General features: G+C 38.4%; 2 protein-coding genes across 2 annotated transcripts; one reads left to right on the top strand and one right to left on the bottom strand.

The window, feature by feature from the left end:
• Positions 1-11,916: 11,916 nt before the first annotated feature.
• LOC128743327 (adult cuticle protein 1-like) lies at positions 11,917-12,653 on the top strand. Its single transcript, XM_053839880.1, has 2 exons — positions 11,917-11,979; positions 12,051-12,653. The coding sequence occupies exons 1-2, from the start codon at positions 11,974-11,976 to the stop codon at positions 12,429-12,431; spliced, it is 387 nt and encodes a 128-aa protein (XP_053695855.1). The 5' UTR covers positions 11,917-11,973; the 3' UTR covers positions 12,432-12,653.
• A 4,449-nt stretch (positions 12,654-17,102) lies between these two features.
• On the bottom strand, positions 17,103-17,578 carry LOC128740910 (bifunctional endo-1,4-beta-xylanase XylA-like). Its single transcript, XM_053836487.1, has 2 exons — positions 17,573-17,578; positions 17,103-17,510 (listed from the first exon to the last, which is right to left on the bottom strand). The coding sequence occupies exons 1-2, from the start codon at positions 17,576-17,578 to the stop codon at positions 17,103-17,105; spliced, it is 414 nt and encodes a 137-aa protein (XP_053692462.1).
• Between the last annotated feature and the right edge of the window lie 626 nt (positions 17,579-18,204).

The raw sequence follows: 18,204 nt of genomic DNA, 5'->3' as shown, positions 1-18,204 counted from the left end.
TAGTCTTCGGCAACTTTTTGAATGAAAAAATGATGCATCTTTTGAAGGGATTGTCCAATATTTACGTGTTACTTTAACAACAATTTAAGTAATAACTTTTTGAGTAAATTTTTTTCACCTTTTTGGTTTCAAAATATTAAAGATATTTCAATTTCAAGTATTTTTTCTGAAGATATCAAACTTCTACCTTTTACCCATTTTCAGCAATAGACCTTTGTTTATAAACGACCCCTCAAATCACATTTCTTCTTGTAACATGTTTATTTCAACAGACAGCTCAATGTGATGTTCTAGACAACATTTTGCACATTAAAGAGGAATATTTTTGCTGGAGACTGCTTCGCTTTTTCTGCATTAATTAATAAGATATAACTGTTTTGAGGCTAAAAACCGTTTGATGAAAAATGTGTATTTTTTCAAACGTGGTGTCTTCGGAGAAGAGAAAATAATAAAATATAGCGCATCTTCCTGCACTATTAGGGTGACCATGAATTCACCTATTAGGGTGATACAAACTTTTATTTTCTTAAATAATTTTTAAAAAAAGTTTTTTTCTCCAAAAGTTGCAGAAAATACTAAGATAAGCAACTTTGCTGAATAAAGTAACTATCTATCTCTTACCGGTTACGAAATATAATGATGTGTTAAAAAAGAGCACTTAAAAATCAATTACACTCACACTCAATAACTTTGCACACGATTATTTTATTGCTTACAAATGTTCTACAAAGTTATTTAGTATGTTGAAATACATATTTTTTGTGAAGACTGTTTGACGCTAGGACGCATATAATAAATATAAGTATAAGTTACTAGCTGACCCGACAAACTTCGTATTGCCACAAATTAACCTGTGTTGTACATAAATCATGAATCTCGGATGATCTTTGTCACTATCTCGAGTTTTGCAAGCCCCCCAGTGGGCGGCGCTTCCGACGGCGGGTCACCGGCAACACTCGCGACCGGCTCGTCCTGAATGATCTAGTGTTACTATAGATAGTTTTTGTGGTCTTGTTATTGATTAATGTTTTATGGAAGAGTCTCGAATTTCTCGAGTTGGATTAGTTTTTGAGTTTCGCAAAAATTTCTGTTTTATTTGTATGAGAGTCCATATCCCCCTACCACAGGGGTGAGAGGTCTCTAACTTTCATAAAATAAATTCAAGACTCAAAAATCTCCTACATGCTAAATTTGGTTCCATTTGCTTGATTAGTACTCAAATTATAAGGAAATTTGTATTTTATTTGTATGGGAGCCCACCCTCTTAAAAGGGAAAGGGGTCGTAATACACCACAGAAAAAAAATTCTGCCATCTAAAACTCTCACATGCCAAATTTGGTTCCATTTGCTTGATTAGTTCTAAAGTTATGAGCAAATTTGTATTTCGTTTGAATGGGAGCCCCCCCCCCCTCCTAAAAAGGTAAGAAGTCCTAATTCATAATGGGAAAAATGGTTGCCTCCAAAAACACCCACATGCCAAATATGGTTCCATTTGCTTGATTAGTTCTCGAATTATGAGGAAATTTGTATTTCATTTGTGTAGAAGCCCCCCCTCTTGAAGTGTGGAAGGATCCTAATTCACCGTAGAAAATATTTTTGCCTCCAAAAACCTCCACATGCCGAATTTGGTTCTATTTGCTTGATTGGTTCTCGAGTTATGGGGAAATTTGTATTTCATTTGTATTGGAGCCCCCCTCCTAATGTGGCAGGAGGTCCTAATTCATCACAGAAAAAAATCTTGCCTCCAAAAACACCTACACGCCGAATTTGGTTCCATTTGCTGGATTAGTTCTCGAGTTATGAGGAAATTTGTATTTCGTTTGTATAGGACCCCCCCTCCTAAAGTGGGGAGGGGTCCCAATTCATCATTGAAAAAAAAACTCCAAAAACACACATATGCCAAATTTGGTTCAATTCGCTTGATTAGTTCTCGAGTTATGAGGAAATTTGTATTTCATTTGTACAGGAGCCCCTCCTCTTAAAGTGGGGAGGGGTCCTAATTCACCATAGAAAATTTTCTTGCTCTCGAAAACCTTCACATGCCAAATTTGGTTGCATTTGCTTGATTAGTTCTCGAGTTATGAGGAAATTTGTATGGAAGCCCCCCCTCTTAAAGGGGAGAGGAGTTATAATTCCTCTTATAAAGAGGGGAGGGGTCTCAATTCACCATAGAATAAATTCTTGTCACCAAAAAAAACACCCACATGCCAAATGTTGTTCTATTTGCTTGATTAGTTCTCGAGTTAGGAGGAAATTTGTATTTCATTTGTACAGGAGCCCCCCCTCTTAGAGTGGGGAGGGGTCCTAATTCACCGTAGAAAATTTTCCTGCCCTCGAAAACCTTCACATGCCAAATTTGGTTCCATTTGCTTGATTAGTTCTCGAGTTATGAGGATATTTGTATGGAAGCCCCCCTCTTAAAGGGGAGAGGAGTTACAATTCCCCTTATAAAGAGGGAGGGGTCTCAATTTACCATAGAATAAATTCTTGTCACCGAAAACACCCACATGCCAAATTTGGTTCTATTTGCTTGATTAGTTCTCGAGTTATGAGGAAATTTGTATTTCATTTGTATAGGAGCCCCCCCTCCTAAAGTGGGGAGAGGTTCTTATTCATCATAGAAAAAATTCTTGCCTCCAAAAACACCTACATGCCAAATTTGGTTCCATTTGCTGAATTAGCTCTCGAGTTATAAGGAAATTTGTATTTCGTTTGTATAGGAGCCCCCCCCCACTTAAAGTGGGGAGGGGTCCCAATTCATCATAGAAAAAAATTTTGTCTCCAAAAACACACACATGCTAAATTTGGTTCCATTTGCTTGATTAGTTCTCGAGTTATGAGGAAATTGGTATTTCATTTGTACAGGAGCCCCCCCTCTCAAAGTGAGGAGGGATCCTAATTCAACATAGAAAATTTTCTTGCCCTCGAAAACTTTCACATGCCAAATTTGGTTCCATTTGCTTGATTAGTTCTCGAGTTATGCAGAAATTTGTGTTTCATTTGTATGGGAGCCCCCCCTCTTAGTGGGGGGAGGGGTCTCTAACCATCACTAAAACCTTTCCTGGCCCCAAAAACCTCTACATGCAAATTTTCACGCCGATTGGTTCAGTAGTTTTTGATTCTATAAGGAACACAGGACAGACAGACAGACAGACAGACAGACAGACAGACAGACAGACAGACAGACAGACAGACAGAAATCCTTCTTTATAGGTATAGATAAAATGCATGAAAAAAAAATCCGCACTATTCCCAGGTATTCCCAGCCATGGTATTCCCAGGTATTCTCTGAAATACACATTTGGGCAGATACCTTTAATAATTCCCTACAAATTGGTATGCAAACTAATTGCAGATACTTGCAGATTGCTAAGATATTCGGATTTTTCATCAGACGGTTTTTAACTTAAAATCAGTTATATCTTATTAATTAATGCATATAAAGCAAAACAGTCTTCAGCAAAAATATTCCTCTTTTATGTGCAAAATATTTTCTAGAACATCACATTGAGCTGTCTGTTGAAATAAACATGTTACAAGAAGAAATGTGATTTGAGGGGTCGTTTATAAACAAAGGTCTATTGCTGAAAATGGGTAAAAGGTATAAATTTGATATCTTCACAAAAATTACTTGAAATTGGTTTATCTTTAATATTTTGAAACCAAAAAGGTAAAAAAAAGTTTACTTAAAAAGTTATTACTTAAATTGTTGTTTAAGTAACGCTTAAATATTGGACGACCCCTTCAAAAGATGCATCAATTTTTTATTCAAAAAGTTGCCGAAGACCACATTGAGCTGAGACATGCTGTTTAACCGCAAATATTTTTGTCCCGAAATTTTAATTTCTGGCCCATAGTGGATAGGTGAAGCGTACTAGCCTGAAACGTTACGCAGAAAAGAAAAAGAGTCTTTTTTTCACCGAGAAGAATCAACGACACATGTTATTATTACAAAAAACATGGTTCTAACCCAAACTTGACAGCAGGAGACGAATTTATTAAAATTTACTTGGTCGAGATTTGAAAAAATTCTGAAATATTTTTTTTTCGAATGATAAAACGACAAAAACTGATTTCCCTTTATTTTGTTCGGATTTCAGGAAGTAATGCAATACAAAACTCTCATAAGATGGTGATATTGACAAAAACAGGTCCATCACTACTTTTTAAAACTAGTTTAGTCCAATATAGCAAATTTTTTTATCCATGAAGCGAATTTAAAGGTTCAACAATAAAAAATGTCATTCAGATCGTAACAGAGGTTTTGATGCAAGCTAAGTTTTGCAATAAAAATTATGAGCGATTCTAGACCATGATTCCAGGTGATTTTTCAACGAAAACAAAGGATTATAATTGAATTTTAAAATTAGGGAACTAGCAAAATTTGAATAAATCTCAGTTGATACGAAAGTTAAACCGACATTTGTGTTTCATTTGACGGTTTGTTAGTTTTGCTGAAAAGCGTAAAATAATTTTAAAGTGTATGTGTACTGTTTTCTAATACACTAGAGTCTGTTTTTACATGGATGAGTGTCGTTTTATTCCTCCTAGACGTGAGATCACTCTTCATCGCATTTACTTTATATTTTATTGTAGGTATTTGAAGGAAAATAAAATTTTTTGAATCAAATCAGTTCAATGAGATCTAACCCAATTTCTTTTAGAACGTTTATTCCCTACTTTCGTTCATCGTTCGTCTTTGTTTTTCCGTCTTTCATCGCTCAGTTTTCGTCTTGTGTGACTGTCGCGGTCATCTTCTTATCGTTTTTTTTAACAACTGTTAATCGTTTTTCATTCATTTTAATATCTGGCTTTCTGGCACCTTGCATTATCTTTTCATTTCGTTTAAACGATTTACAGTCATTTTTTATCGTCTTTTCTGACGTTTGGGTTGGTCTTTTTGTCTTCATTTGCTGTCTTTTTCGGTTTTTCTTTCGCTGTTTTGTCGGTTTTATATTGTTTCTCCGCATTTATTTACTTACTTCGTCGTTTTTTTAATGTGATTTTGTTTGTTGTCGCTTCTTTAGCATTTTTTCGGCATCTTTTCATCGTATTTTTGTCGTCTTTCGTTTTTTCAACGTATTTTCGCTTACTTGTCAACACTTCGCTGTCCTTTCGTCGTTTCTTCGTCATTCTTTCATCTTTTCGTTGTTCCTTTGTAGTTTTTTTTTGTTATTTTGTTTTTTTTTTTTTTGAAACGATGATTCTACAATTGATGAAGGGACGCTCCTTCCTTTCCGCTCTTCCCCTCCTTCACCAAAAATTTTCATTTCTTTCCCCTACCGTTCCTTCATCAATTGTAGAACCATCATTTCAAAAAAATATTAATATATGTATGACCTCATTCCAAGGTCAAGACTAAAAATTTGAGATTAGTCTATTTTATTGTTGTCATTTCGACGCCGTTTCGCCGTCTTTCCGTCATCATTTTGATGAGATTTCTTCATATTTATCGTCTTTTAATCTTTTCTCGGTTGTAATTTGTTGTGTTTTTATGGTCTTTTCGCTATCTTTATTTTGTTTCTCGTGTTTTATACAGCAATTTCCCCAATAAGGACGCTAATAGGAACCGCGTTAATGGAAACCGTGTTGATGGAGTCTACGGAGCATATGGGAATTGACTTAATTGGTTCCAACATGGAATAACTCGTGATCTTGACCGTATAGAACGTTGGTGTCTTCGACAAAGTTGTTCAGCAGATCGAGGGCTTTTCGTTGAACTGTGATAATTCGGAATTGCCTTACTACATGGCGCTAGCGTATATGGAATATTTTTATACATGCTGTATCTTGCGCTGCTGACTACTTAGAAAGTTGAGGTCTTCGGCAAGATTGCTCAAATGACTGCCACCTTCAAGATGGCATGAAAAATAGTGCAGAACTGACTCACTACGTGGCACTAGTGTATATGTGATATGCTTAGACAGGCTGTAACTTACGCTGCTGACTATATAGAGAGTTGCGGTCTTCGGGAAGGTTACTCAAATGACTGCCACCTTCAAGGTGGTAAGGAAAATAATGCAGAATTGACTCAACGAACGGTGCTATTTTTCGTGCCATCTTGTACATGGCAGTCATTTGAGCAACCTTCCCAAAGACCGCAACTTTCTAGATAGTCAGCAGCACAAGATACAGCCTCTATAAACAAATTACATAGACACTAGCGCCACGTAGTGAGTCAGTTCTGCGCTATTTTTCCAGCCATCTTCAAGGGGGTAGTCATTTGAGCAACCTTTCCGAAGACCGAAACTTTCTAGATAGTCAGTAGCGCAAGATACAGCCTGTCTAAGCATAATACATGGCCGCTAGCGCCACGTGGTGAGTCAGTTCTGCGTTATTTTCCATACCATCTTGAAGGTGACAGTCATTTGAATAACCTTCCCGAAGACCGCGACTTTCTAGACAGTCAGCAGCGCAAGATACAACTTGTATAAGAATATCACATAGACACTAGCGCCACGTAGTGAGTCAGTTCTGCGCTATTTTGCATGTCATCTTGAATATAGCAGTGATTTGAGCATCCTTCCCGAAGACCGCAACTTTCTAGGTAGTCAGCAGCGCAAGATATAGCCTGTATAAGAGTGTTACATATACGCTAGCGCCACGTAGTGAGACAATTCCGCAATAATATAATCCAATGAAAACCCGTTGATGTACTGAACAACTTTGTCGAAGACACCAACCTTCTATACGGTCAGGATCACGAGTTATTCCATGTTGGAACCAATTAAGTCAATTCCCATATGCTATGTAGACTCCAATAAGGACGTTCGACCGCGTTAATGGAATCACTCGAGACCGTCCTTATTGGAAACGTTCTTACTCGAAACCGCGTTATTGGGGGGACTGCTGTATGTATATTTTTGCTATTATTGTTCTTCTTTTGTTTTTGCAGCTTTTTCTCTTTTTACTGTCTTTTTGTCATTCTGGCATCGTATCGTTTATTGTCGTCGTATATTTTTATTCGTCTTTTGTCAACTTTTTATCATTTTTCCGTCATTTTTTCATCGAATTTTCGTCATCATTCCACCGTTTCGTATTTTAATTATCTTTTCCTTTCCCTTGTTGTGTTTTCTGAAGGATGTAATGTTTAACAGTTTTTAGTTATCCTGTAATAAGAGTAAAGCTAATAAATGCAAATAGAACAGGAATTTCGCCTGCTTGGTTCTCAAGACCTTTTCCGCATAACAGCAGTAAAGAATTTTAAAGTTCTGTCGCACTACTGAAATTATAATGAGAATATCATGCCAACAACGTATAATATGGTGAAGAGAAATTTCTATCTGCCGCCAAAGTGGAAAATGCAAGTTCATATCGACAGCATGGCAGCATTACCGTAAATCCACTCTTTTAAAGTCACTATTCATTAGAGTTAACTCTTTTTACTATTCTGTTCGTTTCTTACTCACAGAAGAATTCCAAAAGAAACTTTCATGTTGGCTCTTAACGAATAAAATTTAAGTTTCCGTGAAGTTTATGAAAATCCGTAGATACTAGCATTTAATCCGTAGGTCCGTAGGTCCCTAGAAAATTCCTAAACCCGTAGAACTACGAATAAATCTGTAGCTCCGGTATCTCTGTCTACAAGGCGTTCGCTTTCGTCGCCCCAAGGATTTATCCCAGTTCCGATCCCGGTTACACAGTCCAAGTAGCCAAGTGCCAGTGTCTCATTCCCTCTGTCCCAGTATGCCAACCCCAGGGCTTAGTCCAAGTGTTCCAGTCACAGTGTCCCAGTCTCAGTGTCCCAAAATATGTGTCAAAATCCCAAAATCCAAACCCCAGTATCCCAGTGTCTTAGTACCAGTGTTCCAGTCTACGTGTCCGTATCTCTGTGTACCATTCCCACTGTTGTCGTCCCAGCGTTCCAGTGTGACAGTAACCCAATATTCCATTCTCAGTGTCATTATCCCTGCATCCCAGTGTCCCAACACTAGTGTCCCAAATACAGTGACTTAGTTCTAGTATCCCAATCCCAGTATCTTATTCCTAATGTCGTGGTCCAAGTGTCTCAACCCCAATGTCCCGATATCAATGACCATTGTTTCCGTCCCAGTGCCTCAATATCCCAATATTTCAGCATAAATGCCCCAAACCCAGTATCCCAGTCCTAGAGTCTTAAACTCAATGTCTTAGTCCTAGTGTCCCATCAAAGACCCAGTATCCTAATCCTATTTTTTTTTGCAGTAAGGAGGAAAAAACTTTCAAAAGGCTGACCTGTAGTGTGTTGGTGCTGTGTGGGATTCACACTAACCTAACCACTAAAAAAAAACTTCTAACTTTCTCCGTCCATTTTCCACCCTCCCGGGAATGGATGGGATTTGATTCTTCTGATGTTTTGACAACATTTGGAAGCTATTTGAGTTCGTTTCACGGGTGGCAAATAAGTTTTTATACTGTTTAGCTTTTAACATGATTGTTGGGAAAAATTGTGCAATATGGACCACTTCCCGAAGTCTGCGCAGGATGAAACCAGCACCAATCGATTTCCTATATTTTTTTACATAAGAATGGGTGGGTAGCTTGTAAGATTCCAAACCAGCGGCTTCTAATTCTTGGAATTACGAGCTCTTTTTTGCCCATTGCACCAGTGGTAGGAAACCTTAAAAACCTGGCCAAAACCTCCAAAATCGAAAGTTATCATTCTTGACATATTCTAATATAATTACACGTAGAATAAGTCATTTCATCAGATCCTGTAATATCAAGTATCGACAATGTAGATTTGTGGTTTGGCGTACTGTCAAACGTCGGTGTATGAGAGACTCTTTGCTAGTGCGGCTTGCATACGTTTTGTGGTTTTTGGCAATAACGCATGTAGTTCGTTACAGCATTATCAAATAACAATCAACCAAAATGGATAACGTTTCTGAAGGTATGTAATTCATTAGCGTTATATGCGAATTCAGTTTTTTTCGATATATATATACTTTTACAACGGTTAAAGTTTCCTTCGCAAATGCTAGTTTTTTCAATTAGCGTGCGCAATGAAATTGGCATTTACTTTTTGTGCCGCGAGGTGCCGTCGAATGTTATATATTTTTGTGAGCGTCACATTGTGACGGTTCAAAGGGTGTGTAGCTTTTTTGCAACTATTTGCAACTTCACGAGAAAATGGAGATTTAGTGTTGACGCGCACTTATAGGCGAAGTCGGACGGGTGAGCTTTTGATGCTTCAAACAACCTGCCCAAGTTTTTAACTTGTTTTTTGCTATTATCCTGTACTTTACAAATAAACCGTTGATGGTGCAGAGCAAAGCCTAGGGGATAACCGTCTTTAGACACTTCCCTTCTTTATCGACAGACTTCGCGAGTACAGGACAATTACGAAGCTAGTTCAACGATCCTACTGACTCTAACAGCACCTGATCGTTCCTAATGTGACAGATTATTAATAATAACTCCTACGATTCATTTTATAGATTCTGCAAATTAAAGAATGGATGAGGGTAACTGGCAGCAGTGTCTCCAAAAGGAGAAATTAAGGCAGACGGGCCACATTATTATTTGCCAAATCAAGTGAACGCTCAGAATGCTGAAAAGAAAACGGTTGAAACATGGAAATTACAGATACAAACATGCATAAGCATTCAAACTTGCTTACTGATCGCTCGAAACCAGAGTTGGGTAATTCTAATGACGGAAATATTGCAAGGCGTATTATTGAACATTGGAAAGTGTCCGCACAAATTCTGGAGCTTGAGAATCGCGCAACAACAAGCATCAAGGAAACTTACTTCTCGAGAAAATATACGAGAGAGAAGATAATGGAAGATATTTTTCGAAGAATGCTTGCTTACAATCGCGTTATTGTGCAACACAATATTGCATGACACTGACATAGATAAAATCGGCGACAGTGATGAAAGTAACAGCGATGATCATTCCGATTAATGTTATATTTCAAAGTAATATTGCACAACCTAATGAAATATAGAGTTTTGCGATTTTAATAGGCGATTTTGAATTTGATTTGTTATTTAATTCAATTTTGTTTTTTAAAAATAGGACCAAAAACGCGCTAAGCTAGATATAAACCAAAAAGGATCGCCATATTGGTCAGCCATTTTACATAATGAGTTTTATTGTTAAACTCAACGATCTGAAAGTCACCTTTCGACGAAATTTACACCAAAAACTTTAAAATTTAACAAAAAAGGCCACCATTTTGGATCAGCCATTTTGAATTTCACATTTTCATTATCATTTTTGAAAACAGCAGCTCGAAAAACATGAAATTTCATCATCTTGAGGTTTTGGCCAAGAATTTTAAATTTCCGACCACTGTGCATTGTGCAATGCTCCAGTCGCAGTTCCACTGTTCTAGTCTCCATGTCTCAGTGCAAGTGTTTTTAGTAATTTTAAGTTTCGTATTCTACTAAGACACTCCAAAAACTTCAGTCAATTCAGGAAATGAAATGGAAAAACAGAAAAATTTAAATTTATCAAATGAAATGAAGTAGAACAGAACAAGAAGAAAGACATTCAACTAAATCGGAATAGAATAAACAAAATTTCAATTATAAATTAACCACCTCATTCGGAATTCGGTAATTTCCAATGCAGTTAAAAATATTGTCCTGCCGCTCTAGCATAACTGAACGGTAATTACTGTTGTCCGAAGCGTGTTTAAATTAATTTGCAGTAATCTAATGGTGATTAACAACGCATAACTATATCTTTGTGTTTTTTTTTTGTTCCAGCAGCAGTAGTTTCATTCTTCTTAGCCGGCCGAAGTGTTCTGAATCGGATCCGTTCTAAATTCCAAACCACCCTTCCTAGTTATGTCTCGCTCGGGCGGGTGCATTTGCTCGACAACTTCCCCTCCCCAGCTGAAACGATGGATGGAACGGAGTATGTACCTACGGAGTACCGACGGAGTACGGAGCACGCAGAGAGATTGATCGAAAAGTTCCACCACTGCCACTGCCACTGACTCTGGTGGTGGCGGCTGCGGGTCCACATTTCAGCTTGATTACTTTGTTCCAGCTACCAGAGCTATTGGAGCTGAAAATCTATCGGAACTGAAACTTATGACGGTTTTATGATGATTGAGTTGTACGATCGCGAAGGAAGGGATGCTGGCGGGCGGGGGTGCAACGCGCTACTGCTGGCCCGGCTTGTTGCGCTCTTTTTTCGATGTCTTCGTGGGGGTGTGCTTGCGCCCGCTAGTGGAGTTGTTTCTACTAACTTGCGGGTGGTTTACTCCTACTTGGCCTTGATTTCGCAGAAATAAAAGTAACTTTTTACAAAAAATAGTTGAATTTTAATAAGTTTTTTGTTGCATTTAGCTGAAATTTTTATTAACATGTAGACATTTTTGTGAAAATATTCCAAACCTCATTTTTTTGGATAAAATCTTCCAGGTAAATAGGCAGTAGAGCTTAATCCCCATCGCGGTGCTTAACAGAATGTGCAAGGTCAACGAATGTGCGAGAAAATGTACCACCTTTTCCGCACGCGACTAATGAATTACAAGCGGGCACTTTACCAGCTGCGTTTCTAATGGTAGACGATCGACTGATAGCTCGTGCCAAGATCTAGCTCGGCAAGAGAGGAGGGTTTGGCTAGGATTCTCGATTGCAACCCACACAGCGGCAGGGCGTGAACAGGTGGGATCGAGAATGGCATACTTAGTACTTTAGTGGTTCGGTTGTGTCGTTGCCGATCGGGGAGAATGCAGCCCGATAGTTCTTAGTTACACTACCAGCAGCAACAACTACGGCATCTAAATGGGTAATTACTATTATTAACGGTCAATACTTTCGCGTTTCGGTCGATGGGTGCCGGTGGCCGAGGCTTTTCCAGCCCAATCTCCAAGAGATCGGTACGCTCACCATCGTCGCCCGTCTGGAAGAGTTCACTTTGGTGTTTTAGTATAAAAGCCACTGCCGGGTCCTGAGTGAAATCACAAGCAGTTCAAGTGTTCTAACTATCAAACCTCAGTTAGCTTAAATCTAACCAGAAACCCTCACCATGAAGGTTAGTTGATTAGAATTTGTTTTGCTGGAGTTCTAGTGATAACGTTCAAGTGTTTTCTGCTTCCTTTGCAGTTCGTCGTTGCCGCCGTTGTTCTTGCCATGGCCGTTGCCTCGGAAGCTAGTTGGCCTGCCGGCCCATGGGGACCATGGGGAGCTACCGTTGTTCAGGCCAACGCTGGAGCATGGCCGTACGCTGGAGCTTATGGCGCGTGGCCAGCCGCTGCTGGACACTGGGGTGGTGCCTGGCCTGCTGCCGCTGGACACTGGGGTGGTGCCTGGCCTGCTGCTGCCCACTGGGGAGTCCCGGCTGCCTCGGTTGCTCACCACGCCGGAGTTGTTCCCGGTGCTACCTCGGTGACTGCCAACCGTGGTGCCGTCCATGTTGCTCCACTGCCCGGACACGCCATCTCCCAGAAGCAGCTGAATCTGGCTCCAGCCCCTGGAACCATCTAAGTCGATACTCAATCCCTTGATACTCACCCGTCATCACTCCCCGCCCTGATCATCACAACAGGAAAATGCTCAACTGACTCCTCCCTTCTGAAACCAATAGATCAACAACTGCCATGCTTGAAACGCTAAGCCGAAACCGAAGTTCTGTGTTGTACGTTTTAATGTGAATAGCTAGAGGAACACTATTTATCGGATGTAAATATATACTTGAATTGAGAGAAAAATCACGAAGTTTTTTGAGTTTGTTTGAAGTAAAGTCAAAGTTGAACCAAAAATATCTATTTCCTTGCAGGAAAAAACAAAACACAATGCGTCTCCATTGCATTATTGCAATTTTATTTCTCAGCTGGCTTCGTCGTATGTTCGAATCTCGGCTGGAATAGGAATCCACTAGGTCCGTAATTCCCAAGAAACATTTTATTTGAAGAGCAGTTTATTCAACCATTCTACAACTGTTATCCAACAAAAATGTTTGTTGGGTTGTCCTCCCAAGTAACAATTTGGGTTTTATTACACTCTTATGATGGCATTTAAGACCGAAATTGGTCTTGAAAACCGCAATAAGAGTACAATAAAACTCACATTGCAGCTTGGGCTGTGTACTAACAGCTGGCTGCAAGAACTGCCGAGTAATAACAGAAGGTACATTGCTGTTTTTTATGGTATATATATATAAGGTAGAGGTAGAAAAGTTATCAAATATATTTGATAAAATAAACCAATAAAAGATTATAAATTTCGGAATGCATATGTGATAAGAAATTTTATTTAGACAGAAATAATTACAAAAATATATAACCTATACATATACATACTATATGTACAGTTATAATCAAAAGGAAAACATGCATTAAATTTAAAATTAAATAAAAATAAAAAAAAATACAATAATTTTATCTAAAATTAAATGAAAAGAAATGGGGGGTGACCAAAACTTTAAATATGATTTGCAATGGCCTAACTTAGAAAACAATTATTTTATCTAAAACTAGCTGACCCGACAAACTTCGTATTGCCACAAATTAACCTGTGTTGTACATAAATCATGAATCTCGGATGATCTTTATCACTTCTCGAGTTTTGCAAGTCCCCCAGTGGGCGGCGCTTCCGACGGCGGGTCACCGGCAACACTCGCGACCGGCTCGTCCTGAATGATCTAGTGTTACTATAGATAGTTTTTGTGGTCTTGTTATTGATTAATGTTTTATGGAAGAGTCTCGAATTTCTCGAGTTGGATTAGTTTTTGAGTTTCGCCAAAATTTCTGTTTTATTTGTATGAGAGTCCATATCCCCCTACCACAGGGGTGAGAGGTCTCTAACTATCATAAAATAAATTCAAGACTCAAAAATCTCCTACATGCTAAATTTGGTTCCATTTGCTTGATTAGTACTCAAATTATAAGGAAATTTGTATTTCATTTGTATGGAAGCCCACCCTCTTAAAAGGGAAAGGGGTCGTAATACACCACAGAAAAAAATTCTGCCATCTAAAACTCTCACATGCCAAATTTGGTTCCATTTGCTTGATTAGTTCTAAAGTTATGAGCAAATTTGTATTTCGTTTGAATGGGAGCCTCCCCCCCCCCTCCTAAAAAGGTAAGAAGTCCTAATTCATCATGGGAAAAATGGTTGCCTCCAAAAACACCCACATGCCAAATGTTGTTCTATTTGCTTGATTAGTTCTCGAGTTAGGAGGAAATTTGTATTTCATTTGTACAGGAGCCCCCCCTCTTAGAGTGGGGAGGGGTCCTAATTCACCGTAGAAAATTTTCCTGCCCTCGAAAACCTTCACATGCCAAAGTTGGTTCCATTTGCTTGATTAGTTCTCGAGTTATGGGGAAATTTGTATTTCATTTGTATTGGAGCCCCCCCTCCTAATGTGGGAAGAGGTCCTAATTCATCACAGAAAAAATTCTTGCCTCCAAAAACACCTACATGCCAAATTTGGTTCCATTTGCTGGATTAGTTCTCGAGTTATGAGGAAATTTGTATCTCGTTTGTACAGGACCCCCCCTCCTAAAGTGGGGAGGGGTCCCAATTCATCATTGAAAAAAAAAAATTGTCTCCAAAAACACACACATGCCAAATTTGGTTCAATTCGCTTGATTAGTTCTCGAGTTATGAGGAAATTTGTATTTCATTTGTACAGGAGCCCCTCCTCTTAAAGTGGGGAGGGGTCCTAATTCACCATAGAAAATTTTCTTGCTCTCGAAAACCTTCACATGCCAAATTTGGTTCCATTTACTTGATTAGTTCTCGAGTAATGAGGAAATTTGTATGGAAGTCCCCCCTCTTAAAGGGGAGAGGAGTTATAATTCCTCTTATAAAGAGGGGAGGGGTCTCAATTCACCATAGAATAAATTCTTGTCACCAAAAAAAACACCCACATGCCAAATGTTGTTCTATTTGCTTGATTAGTTCTCGAGTTAGGAGGAAATTTGTATTTCATTTGTACAGGAACCCCCCCTCTTAGAGTGGGGAGGGGTCCTAATTCACCGTAGAAAATTTTCTTGCCCTCGAAAACCTTCACATGCCAAAGTTGGTTCCATTTGCTTGATTAGTTCTCGAGTTATGAGGAAATTTGTATGGCAGCCCCCCCTCTTAAAGGAGAGAGGAGTTACAATTCCTCTTATAAAGAGGGAGGGGTCTCAATTTACCATAGAATAAATTCTTGTCACCGAAAACACCCACATGCCAAATTTGGTTCTATTTGCTTGATTAGTTCTCGAGTTATGAGGAAATTTGTATTTCATTTGTATAGGAGCCCCCCCTCCTAAAGTGGGGAGAGGTTCTTATTCATCATAGAAAACATTCTTGCCTCCAAAAACACCTACATGCCAAATTTGGTTCCATTTGCTGGATTAGCTCTCGAGTTATAAGGAAATTTGTATTTCGTTTGTATAGGAGTCCCCCCCCCCCCTCTTAAAGTGGGGAGGGGTCCCAATTCATCATAGAAAAAAATTTTGTCTTCAAAAACACACACATGCCAAATTTGGTTCCATTTGCTTGATTAGTTCTCGAGTTATGAGGAAATTGGTATTTCATTTGTACAGGAGCCCCCCCTCTTAAAGTGAGGAGGGGTCCTAATTCAACATAGAAAATTTTCTTGCCCTCGAAAACCTTCATATGCCAAATTTGGTTCCATTTGCTTGATTAGTTCTCGAGTTATGAGGAAATTGGTATGGAAACCCCCCCTCTTAAAGGGGAGAGGAGTTATAATTCCCCTTATAAAGAGGGGAGGGGTCTCAAATTACCCTAGAATAAATTCTTGTCACCGAAAACACCCACATGCCAAATTTGGTTCTATTTGCTTAATTAGTTCTCGAATTATGCAGAAATTTGTGTTTCATTTGTATGGGAGCCCCCCCTCTTAGTGGGGGGAGGGGTCTCTAACCATCACTAAAACCTTTCCTGGCCCTAAAAACCTCTACATGCAAATTTTCACGCCGATTGGTTCAGTAGTTTTTGATTCTATAAGGAACACAGGACAGACAGACAGACAGACAGACAGACAGACAGACAGACAGACAGACAGACAGACAGAAATCCTTCTTTATAGGTATAGATTAAATGAAAAGAAGAAAACTTATGCAATTTAATTCTACTATGTACAGTAGTAGAATTAAATTGGATAAGTTTTCTTCTTTTTATTTGATTTTAGTTTTCGTTTTCTACTAAGACGCTCCAAAAACTTTAGTCAACTATTTATTCAAAATTGAATTTAAATGCATCTGTAAGCTCAAATTTCTAAATTCCAAATACCAAATTCCAGAATTTCAAAATCAAGATTTAAAATGCAGATTCGAGTTCGAAGTTCCAGATTTTCCATTTAAAATTCCAAATTTCAAACTCCGAATTCCAAATTTCAAATCGCAAATTCCCAATTCCAAATTCCAAATTCCAAATTCCAAATTCCAAATTCCAAATTCCAAATTCCAAATTCCAAATTTCAAATTTCAGATTCTAAATTCCGAATTTAAAGTTTCAAATTCTAGTTGAAAATTGAAAATTGAAAATTGAAAATTGAAAATTGAAAATTGAAAATTGAAAATTGAAAATTGAAAATTGAAAATTGAAAATTGAAAATTGAAAATTGAAAATTGAAAATTGAAAATTGAAAATTGAAAATTGAAAATTGAAAATTGAAAATTGAAAATTGAAAATTGAAAATTGAAAATTGAAAATTGAAAATTGAAAATTGAAAATTGAAAATTGAAAATTGAAAATTGAAAATTGAAAATTGAAAATTGAAAATTGAAAATTGAAAATTGAAAATTGAAAATTGAAAATTGAAAATTGAAAATTGAAAATTGAAAATTGAAAATTGAAAATTGAAAATTGAAAATTGAAAATTGAAAATTGAAAATTGAAAATTGAAAATTGAAAATTGAAAATTGAAAATTGAAAATTGAAAATTGAAAATTGAAAATTGAAAATTGAAAATTGAAAATTCGAAATTTCTGCTTCAATCTGCAAGAACTATATAAACCAGGACTTGCTATGTAAAAAATTACCCGTAAAATAAAAAGGACATGTCTGAATTAATTTGCCATAAAACATTTATTTACAAGCTTATCTCCTCACATTCCTTATCACTGTACAATAGCATTTTCCAACGACGACCGGCACGATGTAAACCTGATATCACAGAACTTCCACTACAGTCCTTCCCTAATATCCCCAGCCGTAAGCTCCTCCTCCGTACGATGCCCATGGCAGTCCCCACGAGTTAACCTTGGCAGGCACAACAGTCTTCACAACACCGTGATGTCCCCATCCGTTTCCGTATGTTCCCCACGGAAGACCCCAGGAATTGGCACCACCGTAATATCCGTTCCAGCCCTTGTACAGTGGAGCCGCCTTCCAGGAAGATGACCACGATTTGGCGTACGGGTAGCTCAACACACCGGCATCATTCCATCCGTTCCAGCCATTGTTCCATCCATTGTTCCATCCATTGTTCCATCCATTCCATCCGCTCCAGTTGTTCCATCCTACGGAGCGTGCTGGCCATGCTGTGGACACGTAAGATCCTTCGGCGGCTAACGCCACCATGGCTACCAGGAGAGCGATGAACATCTGTTTGAATTATAATCAAATTGATTTAGTGTTTCAGAACAAAACCAAAGGCCAATTCTTACCTTCATTGTTTGTTAGTTAGTTTGTGATTCTGCTGACACACAAAATTAAACTGTGATAAGTTCTGCTCAAACCACCGAATTTTATATAGTCGTGTTATTTTCCACTTCGATGATTTGTGAATAGCGATGGTACTAGAATTGATGCCACATTCCCAGCGCGTTCCGATTTCATCCTTTCTATCATCCATCAACGGTCTACGCACTATTTCGAAAGGAAGAATGTTTGCTGACCGTGAAATTTAGTAAAAGTTCAGTAAGTCGAACCGAAAGGAAAACAAATAAAATACGTTAGCTCGTTCGACGAATCATACAGTTTACATCGAGCTGTTCCAGCAAAGCATCAAACCAATCAATCGCTTTTCCGCAATGAAGGTAACACTAAATAATGTTAAAACTTTACACTTTAATTCTAAATTATAAACTTAGGTCTTCATCGCTCTATTTGCCATCGCATTGGCGTCAACGGCCCAAGCATCGTACCTGCCGGCCGTCGACAGTGCTTGGTCCCACTCCGGACTGGGATGGAACTCCTGGAACGATTGGGATGACTGGAGTGGCAACCATATCGCTGCTGCCTACCCGTACGCTAAATCGTGGTCTTCGGCATGGCCGGCAGCATCCTTGTACAACGG

This window comes from Sabethes cyaneus, chromosome 3 (assembly GCF_943734655.1).
Source record: "Sabethes cyaneus chromosome 3, idSabCyanKW18_F2, whole genome shotgun sequence".
NCBI classification, from domain to species: Eukaryota; Metazoa; Arthropoda; class Insecta; order Diptera; family Culicidae; genus Sabethes; species Sabethes cyaneus.
Note: the sequence above shows the minus strand (reverse complement) of the source record. Positions and strands in the feature narration are given on the sequence as shown.